This window comes from Glycine max, chromosome 1 (assembly GCF_000004515.6).
Source record: "Glycine max cultivar Williams 82 chromosome 1, Glycine_max_v4.0, whole genome shotgun sequence".
NCBI lineage: Eukaryota > Viridiplantae > Streptophyta > Magnoliopsida > Fabales > Fabaceae > Glycine > Glycine max.
The window spans coordinates 34,038,862-34,051,396 of NC_016088.4; the positions used below are offsets into that span (position 1 = coordinate 34,038,862).

General features: G+C 33.2%; 1 protein-coding gene and 1 long non-coding RNA gene across 2 annotated transcripts; one reads left to right on the forward strand and one right to left on the reverse strand.

Annotated features, from left to right (window-relative positions):
- Positions 1-1,283: 1,283 nt before the first annotated feature.
- Positions 1,284-3,910, forward strand: LOC112997754 (uncharacterized). The gene is made up of 4 exons (XR_003262776.2): positions 1,284-1,548; positions 2,169-2,270; positions 2,355-2,436; positions 2,618-3,910. It is a non-coding gene; the product is annotated as an uncharacterized lncRNA (long non-coding RNA).
- Positions 3,911-6,980: 3,070 nt separating this feature from the next.
- On the reverse strand, positions 6,981-8,886 carry LOC102667450 (uncharacterized). The gene is made up of 3 exons (XM_006574051.1): positions 7,988-8,886; positions 7,496-7,895; positions 6,981-7,388 (listed from the first exon to the last, which is right to left on the reverse strand). Exons 1-3 carry the CDS (start codon positions 8,884-8,886, stop codon positions 6,981-6,983), a joined length of 1,707 nt encoding a protein of 568 aa, XP_006574114.1.
- Positions 8,887-12,535: the final 3,649 nt, after the last annotated feature.

The window sequence follows — 12,535 nt, forward strand, 5'->3', positions numbered from 1 at the left end:
AGCCATCTTTGAAATTGACTAAGGTGATTGTAAGTGACTAGCTTGAAGGTTTTCGAGCATCAAAAGAGGTACAACTAACTGAAAAATTAAGTATATATTTGGATAAGCTTTTCTTAGAAATTTTTTTCCTCAACAAAAAAAAGTGGTGATTCCAAAAGTTGATGACAACTTTGCTCTAAGGAGTAAAGGTCAGTGCGTGGATAGTTTCTTTTCTTCATGCATTATATTTTTATCCTTTTTCATTAAATCATATTGTGGTCATATGGTGGTAGAATTAAATATATTTCATGCATTTTAAGGTTGATATTAGCTAAGTAACGAATTAAGAAATAAGCATATAGTTCATAATATTTGTACCTTTCATGTCATTATTCAAAGCATGGAATAGAGAATGATTCGTGTTAGAATATATGGATAATATTTTATGATATTATTAGTGTATCTTAAAATATTTTAGAGTACTAGATGACCTCTTGTGAATGGTTTTCATAATTCATTCTTTGTTTCCTTATTTAATTATAATTAGAAGTCTAAATAGGGGTTAATACTCTGGCTTTTATTTCATTAAATCAATAGTCTTCTATTTTCTTCTTTCCTTCTATTCCTTCACTTCATTTTAGTAGTGATCATGCCATTCCACTTTCATGGCCAGGCTTTAAAGGCTGATTTGATTATAGATTTAGGTTGCAATTACGTTCTTGATTAATTCTTTAGAGTAAATTATGGGGGAAAGTGCCTTGTTTCGTTCATGAATTTCTATTCAAATATTCATACATTTCCCTTCTTGTTCTTTGTATTTAGAAGGTACTAATATTTTGGGTCATCTTTTGCAGAACCTCACCCAAGAATTGTCAAAGCTCCTTTATTTTTGAAGTCATGTTCAAATATTGTCCTTGTTTGTACTTTCCTTACTTTCAAACTACTAGACAATCACAATTTAATGGTAAATGAGTCAGTAAAATTTTTATTTTTCTTGTTTGTGGTTTCTAAAACTATCATGTTATTTTCCACATGACACTTTAATTAATTAGGCACCAAAAGGACTAAGGAGGTGGCATATGAGCCTCTATCGAGAGGCCCAAACACAAGCAATCATAATGAGCCTAAAAATTCAAGGAAACAGCGAGATTGAGACATCACAAAGTAGTAGCTTCTACTTTCACAAATCAATGACAATTGTTTTTTTGTAGGAATGACACATGTTAGTGCCATGCAGGGATCAATTCTTAAGAATGTTCGTTGGTGCAAAACTTGGAGTTCTTTTCACTGTCTGGGTCCTTATACTTGCCTCCAAGATTTCAAAAGTTGGTAGATATGAAATGAGCAATTCCAATCCAAAATTTCCATTTTGTTTTTCTTCCTACATGGAATAGTGATATAATTATGCCTTTGTCATGAAATGAGTATGTACCTGGCAAGCACTTCATCATGGCCTATTGGAGAAACGAGAATGAACCTGGCAAACACTTCATCATTGCCTTTAAGGAGCATATCATTGGTGTATTCTGCATCTATACAAGAGCCACATAACAACACCAAAGCTATAAAGTATATATATATATATTTAGTTTAAAGTATATTTAGTCCTTATATAGTTTCCACTTATTTGGTTTTTGGTCCTTGTATATGTGTGTGTGTTTTTGTTTTAGTTCTTATTTGTTTTTTGATTATTTATCCCTGGCAGTGCCATTAAGTATTAGTTCTCATATTTTTCAATAATTTTAGTTTTAGGCCCCTTAGCTTTTCTTTTGAGACAATTAGGAAGTAGACATAATATATAGGAATATTTTCTGGGAGATAAAATGCTTTTCTCTTTTGAGACAATTTGAAACTTGTGAATTTTTTTTCCCAAACTGCATGAAATGGAAACTCTAGAAGTAGATCAGATGTGCTTAGCACATTTGATTACCTTCAAATTCGTGTAAGTTTTGATCAAACACACTTCCTTCTCTAAGTTACATATGGATTTCATAGTTGTGGTCATTTTATGTTGAGTTAGGCAATTGATCCCTACCAATGTTGCTTTTTATTTTTGGCCATATTCTTATTCAAACTAACTCTAGTTATATTCCCATATAATTTCTGCTTGATAGTTATTTTTTGTGGCTCTTGTGAATTTTTTCTTTATATGCTTTGTTGAAAATATCTTTTACCAATTATGTTTGCAGCCATTGTCAAGTGCATAAGGACTTGCTAAACATAGAGATGGTCGTTGGGAATGGGCAATTGCCCCAGGTGTCTCACCATCACCAAGATATCAGCATGCAACGGTTGGATTCAGTTTCTTTTATTTTATTCTTATTTTTCTTAGTTGAGCATATGTTCAGGGATCATGCTTAATTTTATGATTCTAGGTATTTGTTAATGCAAGGGTCCATGTGTCTGGTGGGGCTCTTGGTGGAGGACGGATGGTTGAAGACACATCAAGTGTTGTAGGTGGGGATCATGGTGCTACTTAAATTTTTAGTTTGTTGGTTGGTTCTTTGTTTTTTTATATGATCTGGATTGTGTGTAAATGGGCTATTATATATTTATATCAACTTATTTGTACATGGAGGCAGCATTTAGTGTTATTCTAATTGATGTTTTATTTTTGGATTTTTTTTCTTCTTTGTAGTATTGGACATTGTTGTTGGTGTTTGGTGTGATACAAAATCTGTTGTTACCAGTCCAAGAACTGGTAGATACAGTGCTGATGTAGTAGGAGGAGATGCTGCAGCTGAGTTGACTCGATGTTGTAGGCACTCGGCTGCTGCTGTTGGTGACCTAATTTTTATTTATGGTGGTTTACATGGGGGTAAGTCATAAATATAACTTTTTGTGAATTCATTCTACTGGATTGTATTTCCTGTTTGCTTGGTATCATGTTATATCTTTATCGATGTAGTTGTCACTATTCAGATAATTACTTTGTGCTCCTTACAATATAGCTTGAAATTCTTTTTTGTTATCTTTTATTTATAAGTTCTGTACTTTAAAAAAAAAACTAGGTCAATTTTGGCGGCTATGACATTGAGTGAACATTCCTCTCATTATGAACTAGTCAATGCAGGACAGAAAAAAAACTTCTAGTATTGAAGGAGCTTTTAAGCTAAAATTGCTAAATAACTTGTACTTTATTTTTAAAGTTCTTATTTCGAGCTTTAACTTTTTAAGCCATAAAAGAGCTAGTCCAAACATAGCCTAAGATTTCTTTTATTGATTTTCTCCAACAACCAAGGTGTGTTTTTCCTTTTGATCAAGTGGATAAATTTTTTGCTCATATTATTGGTTTTCAATAAAAGGCCCCTATTAATAGTTTTCAATAAAAAAATTTGTGCATCACAATGACTACGCTTCAGTTGGACTATTCTGGGTCAATAGGTTAATGATTGTATTGGGCATGGTTGTTGATGCAAAAGATGTCCAATCAAAACCATAACCAGCTTGTTTTCTTAGTTTGCATACACTTGGTGCATTGTTGACATCTTTGAGCAAATTTTTGTTGATTATCCAGCATCCACATTTTTCTAAATGTCTCATTTGATTTTCAATTTTTTTTTCATTGCATCCTTTCTTGTCTCATTTTTCCTATTCTAATCTACCATAGCAGTGGTTCTTGTCCCATTTTTCCTATTCTAATCTACCAAGAAGAAAAAGACTCCATTGATGAAGAAGATTCAAGGCCTACAAGCTCCACATGGAGCTACATCATGTGGTATCAGAGCATCTTCGTCTATGTGATGTTCTTTTGCTTCCTCTATCTTTTTGTTCAATCAATTCACTTTAATTCCTTGTTCTTCATCTTATTCTCCATGTATATCCTTCATTGTCTTGTTGTTTGGTGATGTTTAGAGTATATTCAAAAAAATAACCCAATTAAATCTTAGATCTACACTTGTTCTTGCATTTTTATGGTTCAAATTTTATAGATCTACTCTTGAATCATGTTTTTGTGTTGATTTTAGGTTCTATCATTTTTCAGTCATAATCTTCTTGTGCTGAACCTTTAGATCTAAATTTTCTTTCAAAATATTGATTAGAAAAAAAAACACAAAAATCTAAGTGTAAATCACTTAATCCATGTTGTCTTAGAGTCATGTTTAATCATAATAATTGTCACATTATATTCTGAGTTTGTGTTGAATTTATATTTTGTTGATTGAATTCTAGATAAATTTATTCATGTATTCTTGTCATTCTTATCCTATCTTTTGAATTTTGAGTCTAATTCATGCATGTTATTTAATTCATAATATGTTCTAAATCAATTCCTAGAAGTAGTCTTGTAGTTGAACTTTTTTTTTGTTTTCTAAGTTTCCTACATGATGACTATGATGAAGTTGAGTTGTGGTGCTGAGTTGTGGCTGGACTTGTGAATCAAAATAATTCTTAAACTCTCTTGAATTGTGTTATTCAAGATAATTGAGGATAAGCAAACACAAATTGTAATTATCCAAGTCTTAAGCAACATAAACACTACTCTTGATTTCTAGGTTGAAATCGTTGGTGTTGGCAGCTTGAACATACGAACTTGTATAAATTACTGAGAATTGGTCACTACGAATTTTTAGCTGAAATTTTTACTGAATATTCTAGACATCTGGAACAAAATTATAAAAAAGAAGCAAGCAATTTGAATAAAAGGAAAAAATAGGAAAAATTACACAAGTTGGCAGAAAAATCAGTGTCCAGGAAAAAAAAGTGAAAGGGAAGTGTGCTTGTTGTTTTGGCTCAAAATTTGTTCTATAATTGGTGTCTATTTTATACCAATCTTAGTTTTGAAATTTCAATTAAAAATTAGTGTGAAAACAAGTGCCAAAACTAGAGGTTTCTTTTATCTTTTTTTAGTTTTTTTTACTCTACTCTAGAATCATTCTAAGTTTCTCTTTGAGTTCTAGCTTGCTTTTATATGTTTTTCATTGCTTTAATTGTTGAATAATCCTTGAAAATTTGTCTTGTTAAAAATCTATTGGTTTAACTTTCATTTCATTTTTTTGGTCCTTGGTTATTGCTTGTCTCTTTGTTTCCTTGTTTGTGAGTTGCCACATAGGGAATTGGAAATAAGGATTGGTGTCATCCCTTGAAGAATTTGAGTCAAGAAGTAAGGGGCCAACCACCTTATGAGCTATTGGACTAAGAAGCACTCCAAATTGAGTGAAACACCACAGAGAGAATAGCCACCAAAATTGAAGACTTTTTTTTTTGTAATTTTGTAATTGGCAATTTGCTTTGCTTTCAAATTTTGTAACAAAAAGGCCTTTCATTGGAAGTAAGTTGGGAGCCTCCAATAGGTCACTCTACTTTCATTTGTGTGTAATAATTTTAAGCAATTTTCTCTTAGGATAGTGAGTGTTTTGTTGGGACCCTTAAATGAGGTCATCCAAACACTTCAGGATTCGCCTAATTTACATTTCTTGCTTACTTTCATAGCTTATTTCATTTACCTTCCCTTGTCAAACCGCCTAGATAACTTTTCTTTAACCAATTAGTTTTTACCTTATCTTTCACATCTCTTTTAGTGTTTATTTTGGCTAGTTTCAACCATAGTTTCTTTTAACTTTTTGTTTTCAAACCTCCAACAAGAAAAAACCACAACTTAGGAACCAATATGAGTCTTCATTCTTCATCTAGTGTTAATGGTGAAGGTTCTACTCCTAAGGACCCCTTGTATAAGATATTAGATGAGTTGAGATCCCTTAATTTGTGGAAAGAAAAACAAGAGAGAAAAGAAAAATGAAAAAAAAAAGAGTGGAAGAAATAAGTCAAGATGAAAGAGAGGAAGAAAGAAGAAAAATAATGAAAGAAATGAAAAGAGAAAAACATGCCTCCTATAGTAGTCATAACTCTTGCAAGAGCCTAAGTGAAGAACTTCATGACTATTATGAAGGAAGGCATAGGTTACATCTTAGACCTCACTCCCATAGGAGAGAAAATGAAAAAAAAAAGCCTCAAGAGCCTAACATTAACCTCCCATACATCCATGGGAAGGACAATGTAGAGGCTTACTTAGATTGGGAAATAAGGATAGAGCAAAAACTTAAAAGAAAGTCTACTTTAAAATCTTATGGCTCTCATTCTTATCCAAAGAAAGACCAAGGTCTAGGCATCTTAGGGGCAACACCTTCTAAGCCCAAAGATGATAAGGGGAAGACAATAGAAAAGCAATCCCCTAAGGCTAGTATGCAAGAAAAGACTAGTTCTATAAAGTGTTTTAAATGTATTGGAAGAGGACATATTACTTCTCAATGCCCCACCAAGAAAACCATGATTATGAGGAGCCAAGACATTTATAGTAGCCAAGATGAGGCTACTACTTCACCTTCCTCTAGTGAAAGTGAAAAAGCAAAAGAGGAAGAATTTAGTGAAGAAATCTACCCCCAAGAAGAATGACAACCTTTAATGGTTAAGGAGGAGTGTAAGGAGGTAAGTGTCTCCTCCAGGAGGTTAGCTAAGAAGGAAATACATTTTGAAATAAAGACAAATATTAAAGAAATTTTTCCTCTTAGACAACCTCCACATTTTCTCCTTTGTAGAAAGACACTTGTTAGCATTACCACACCTCTTGGGCTTGAGTTTATTCCTCAAGTAAAGGAGTTGTTGGATGAGGGTTTGGTTCGTAAAAGCTTAAATCCTTGTTCTTTTTTGGTGTCCAAAATAGGTATTATTAGGCACCAAATCCCTAAAATAGGTGATATGATGAATGTTTTGAGTGTTGCAACCAAGGTTGTCAAACTCGCGATTCTACGTAGAACCGTGGAGGCTCCGTAAACTCGACTCGTTGAATCGAATCGTAAGAATTTACTCAAATAAAAAAAATATATTAATATTCTTTTATATAAAATCATAAGTAAATATTTCAACCCTAAAATAAATATAAATAATAAACCTTAACAATAATTCAATAAACTAACATAGTTCACAATCCACACTCAATTTAACATAAATTCATACAATACAAAACATAAGTTCTTAAAATAAAAACACTTAAAAAAAATAATTCAAATGTCCATCAATCCTCTAATAAAATCATCTCCAATATCACCACCACCACCATCATCTTCAAGCTCTTCCTCAGTTGAGAAATGATCTTCAACATTGTCATTCAATACCAAATTGTCAATATCAAATGCATCCAAAGTTGGATCAGTTAAACTTCCCCCAACCAAATCAACATTACTTTCGCTACCACTTTCCCCTAAAGGTTGCTCTTGCTCAACTTGGAGATTGTCTTCATCAAATATATCATCTCCCTCTTCTGTTATCCACTCATCATCAGATTCCATATCTTCAAATGGAAGAGCAACCGTTTTTCTTGTTTGTCTACTTTTGAGCTTCAAGTTGTACATGACATAAACTAAGTCATTCATTTTCTTTTGATGCAAACGATTTCTCCTTTTTGTATGAACCTATAAATAACAAAAAGTCAAAGTTTATAACTTAACTAGAGTCTAGAGTATAAACTAAACAAAAACAAATATTAAGAAACACAAATAAAGTCATGAAGTTCAATTACCATTTCAAATGAGCTCCAATTACGCTCACATCCAAAAGAACTGCAAGTTAAGCTCAAAACACGAATAGCAAACCACTTTAATTTTGGACATCCATCCCTGAACATTTCCCACCATTCTGCAGGTGGCATAGTCTTCCTAGAGTTTATTGCATTCTCCATAGAAAAAAGACCTATGGCAAAATGAAATTCAAGAAGCTGCCTATTAATTTTGTTCCTTACCCCAACATCCTTTACCAATCTCATCATACAAATAAACAATCCTTCTTTCACTTCTCCATTATCTTTTTTAAAATCATCTTCAAAATGCAATTGAGGATTAAGATAATATGCAGCTGCATGCAAAGGCCTATAAAGTTGGTTCTCCCACCTCTTATCAATAATTTCCCAAACAGGTTCATAACTACACAGATAAATAAAATAAAATAAATTTAGAATTAGGCATAGTCACATAGATAAATAAAGTAAACTATATTTTTAATTTAAAAAACTTACTTTTTCTTCACATTATTGAAGTTACTTTTAATCCTTTCCTTTGCACGATCCATCTCAACATATATGAAACCCATGGTAGGTTGTTGATCAGAATCCACCAATCGAAGGACTACCATAAGAGGGGCAGCAGCTTTGAGGCATATGGATACATTCTTCCAAAATCTATTATCCAAAACTGAATCTTCTACTTTTCTCCCCTCCTGTGAAGTTCCAAACTTACTTTTTTTCCACTCCTCAGAACTGAACAACCTCATCAAAGATGCTTTCATTTCATGGAGACAAGCTAAAGTCAAGTAAGCAGTTGCAAATCTAGTCATACCTGGTCTAACCAAGTCCCTACCATTTGTGTACTTCTTGAGCATGCTAATAAGCATTGTTCTACCATATATATAAGTTGTTATCTTTCTTCCCTTCTTTATAGTAACTTCATGAACCTTCAAATGTTTCTCCAAGTCCTCAAGTATCAGATCAATGCAACGGGCAGCACATGGAGTCCAATACAAATGTGGCCGAGTATGCATCAACAATTCTCCTGCTGCTTTGAAATTCGCAACATTATCAGTAATCACTTGAACTACATTCTCTTCTCCAACAAATTTGACAACATCATCTAACATCTTAAAAACTTTGTCAGTTGTTTTTGAGATGTCAGAAGTGTCTAAGGAATATAGAAATATTGTTCCTTTTGAGCTGTTCACCAAAAAATTACAAATTGAACGCCTTTTTTTATCTGTCCACCCATCAGACATTATTGAACAACCAATTCTCTTCCACTCATCCCTAAACTCTTGCAAACTATCATCAGTTTTTTGCACTGCTTGTTTCAATAGCTTTTCTCTAACATCATGATAAGATGGAGGTCTATAGCCAAGTCCATATTTCCCGATCATCTCACACATCTTTAAAAATGCAGGATTTTTGACAGCATTGAATGGAATGACACTTGTATAAAAAAATTCAGCAACTTGAGCATCAACTAAAGGTTTCTCTTTTTTTTCATCAATTGATTCAAAGTTTCTTGAACATTGCCACTTCCACTACTTGCACTACCTTCTTTTCCTTTTGAACCAAAACCCCTTCGTCCCTGTAAGTTGGTTGCCTCCTCTGCCCCCTCAGCACTTTCTTCATCTTCATCAATACTATTCAATCTCCTTTTTTTTTCTTTTGTTGCTTTAGATTCAGCAACAATTTTCATCATTAGCAATTTGATCTCATCCAGCACCGTAGCACAAGGCTCAGAATCTTCTCTAGTCCCAGCAAGATGGCGCTTGAATCTAAAAACTCAACCACTCACAATCTTTGAACAATACTTGCATTTGACTGTCTTACCACTGCCATCAACATCAATCCCATGTTTCCACCCATTCCCAGGGGCATTTTTGTATTTACTTCTAGCAATCGAAGAAGAGCCACACGCAGTTGTATCTCCACCACTTGAATTGGATCCACTTCCACTCATTATAACAAATTGGCCTACAAACAAATTAGGCTACAAACAAATTAGGATGCCTTGTCAAATCTAAAAAGAATTAGTGTAAACTCCAAAATTCATTCAACCATTGTATCTTTTTTTCTCATCTAGAAGTTTGCGTAGATTTATAAGAAAACTAAAAAGAATTAGTGTAAACTCCTTAATTGATTCATGTAGAAGTTTGAAGTATTAAACTGGACCAAAAGTCCAACAAATTGGTCAAACCCAATTCCACAATAACCATAACTAGGATCTTGAATACCACATTGTGCTTCATAATATAAACTATCTACGGCCTGTGCCCCAGACATAGGGAGGAATTTGTTGCAAAGTTAAAATTTCACAAAATATTTATGAATACAAATCTCTGAATATAAAGTTACTTTCATTTTCCTTAAAAATATGATATCCAATAATCCACCATGTTATGTGGGAGAAATGCTCTAATTTTTTTATGCATGGACCTGCATTAAAATCAAAACATATAGGATCCACGTCAAACAATTGTCAATTTTTCTCTTATATCATATTCTACATGCATATTATATATATTATGAACTATATATATATATGTGTGTGTGTGTGTGTGTGTGTGTGTGTGTGTGTGTGTGTGTGTGTGTGTGCATATTATATATATTCTACACGTCAAACAATTGTCAATTGTCAATTTTTCTCTTATATCATATTCTACTCGTTTATTATTATTATTATACATTTTTTCAAAATATTGAAATAACTTTTACTATTAAATTTCAATTAAAACAAATGGTTCTTTTAACAAAAAAACTAACAAAGGAAGGAAACAATGGTAATTTCTAATGACATTTTTTTATTAGAAGAACCAACAAAGAAATAAAAAAAAATGGACCTAAAAGACCAAAATTGAAGGTCAATATACAAATCAAAATTGTAATTTGTAGCATAAGATACAAATCAAAATGAAGTAGGACTCTGGTTTTTGCTTGGAACAGACAGCCTTCAAAAAATTGTAGTTTGTTAAGATGAAAAACAAATCCAATGTAGTTTATATAGAAAATAAACAGTTTGCAGTTGATGGAGCAAAATTGCAGGTTTCTTCTAGTCCTATTATAAAACAACAACTTAAAGTCTAATATAGATTATGAACTATATCACCTCTTTTCAACAACACTCAAGGGTGCACTGTACTAACTCCAGAAGCCCTTACACTTCTAGAAAGCACAGGTTCACCACAATTGGTTTTATCTTTGACTTAGGAAAAACAAGCTTTGCAAAAAGATCTTAGCAGTTCTAAAATTGACAAAATCAAATACAAACTTATTCAATAGGAAGATAACAATAATGAAGGTAAAGGTTTCAAATTACAACCCCAAAGCTTTCCTATCTGATACACAATAGATTTGGCACAAGAAATGCCTAACCAAGTTAATTATACTAGCAAAAGCACATGAAATGTTATTGTCAACACGAATATGGAAACAAACTAATTGGTACATCACAATTTCCATTTCCCTGGTCAGCACAGGATTACACAGAAACAAATTTACAAGACAAAGCCAGTATAAACATATACACACATCAATACATGAGTCCATATACACAAAGGCAAACACATTCACCTAATAATTGCCCTTAAAAGCACAAAATTCATCATAGAAAAATAAGTGTGCATATCATCGACTATCATATGTGCACCCTAAATGGTACTTTATTTTATCAGAGTAGTAGGCATGACAAACCAAACAGATAACAATCAAAACATTACCAGAAAAAGAAAAATAAGTTATTTATGATTGCCTCAAAACTAAATGGTACTTAATTTTAAGCGATAAATTTCTATACCAAAAATCTATAAGGAATATACATTAGAAATTGAAATTTATCTAATTTGTTTTGTTCCTTTCTATTCATTTCACTACCATCTTTCATTTTATGATTCCATTACCATCTTGATCGCTAGGCAAAGGAATGCAAAATGCAAGAAACAGTGAAAGCAAGCCTCGTATCATCAAAAGGGATTTCAACCTTCCCTGTATTCCCCTTTAGTAACCAACAATATTTATTGCCTAACTTCAACAGTTTCTAATTTTCCAAACACAGGCAAATCAAGAGGTGTAAAGGTACATAAAAAAGAAAAAGAGGTGCACAGGCAAAATGTCTTTTGGTTGTGTTATGCAATTGCATTGAGAAAGAAGAGGACTCAGAGGAGAAATTACCTTATTGTTGTGACTTGAAGCGAAGCTCGGAGCAATGGCGACGGAGGACCGCAAGGCAGCGACGGTGACAGAGGACGGAGGACCACGACTGAGGACCGCGAGTGAGGGCTTTCAAAGCAGAACAACGGTGAGTAGCAGCTTCAGCACAACACGACCACAGAGTCGCGACTCGTGAGTAAGGGAGTATTTATGCTTCAAAACGACGTCGTTTCGAAAATTTCGTGAACTCACGGACTCGTCGCAGACTCGCGATCCTACCTAAACTCGTCTGAGTTTACGCTAAATCGGGCGAGTCTACTCCGATTTTGATTCTACTTCCGATTTAACTCGTTGACCCTTGATGGAATCGTAAAATCGTACGATTTTACGAGTTAAATCGCGATTTTAAACCCATGGGTGCAACCCTCTTTTATAAAATCACTCATGCACCCAACATTTTCACGATTTGTGTACATAAGGACTCATTAGGTAGGTTTGTTCTTATTTTTAGTTTCAATACAAACTTAGGTGCTTATATGGGACACCTTAGGTTTGTCATACTTTTTGATAGGAATAATCAACATGAAAATACAAAAAAAGGTATGTTTTATTGCATTACTTTTCTTAATTTTTTAAATAGTGATCAAGGAGCTCCCATGAACCCTAAGAGAATAAAGGTCATTCCTGAGTGGCACACTCCACCAAGTATAAGGAAAATTTGGGGCTTCCATGACTTAACAAACTTTTACAAAAGGGTTGTTCCATATTTTTTTTTTTTATACTTGTAGCACCACTTATTGAGTTGGTGAGGAATCATATTCCTTCATCGGAAGATGCCCAGGAAATGGATTTTCAGATCTTACCTTACTTCAACATACCAAACACCACTAATATATATGTTTT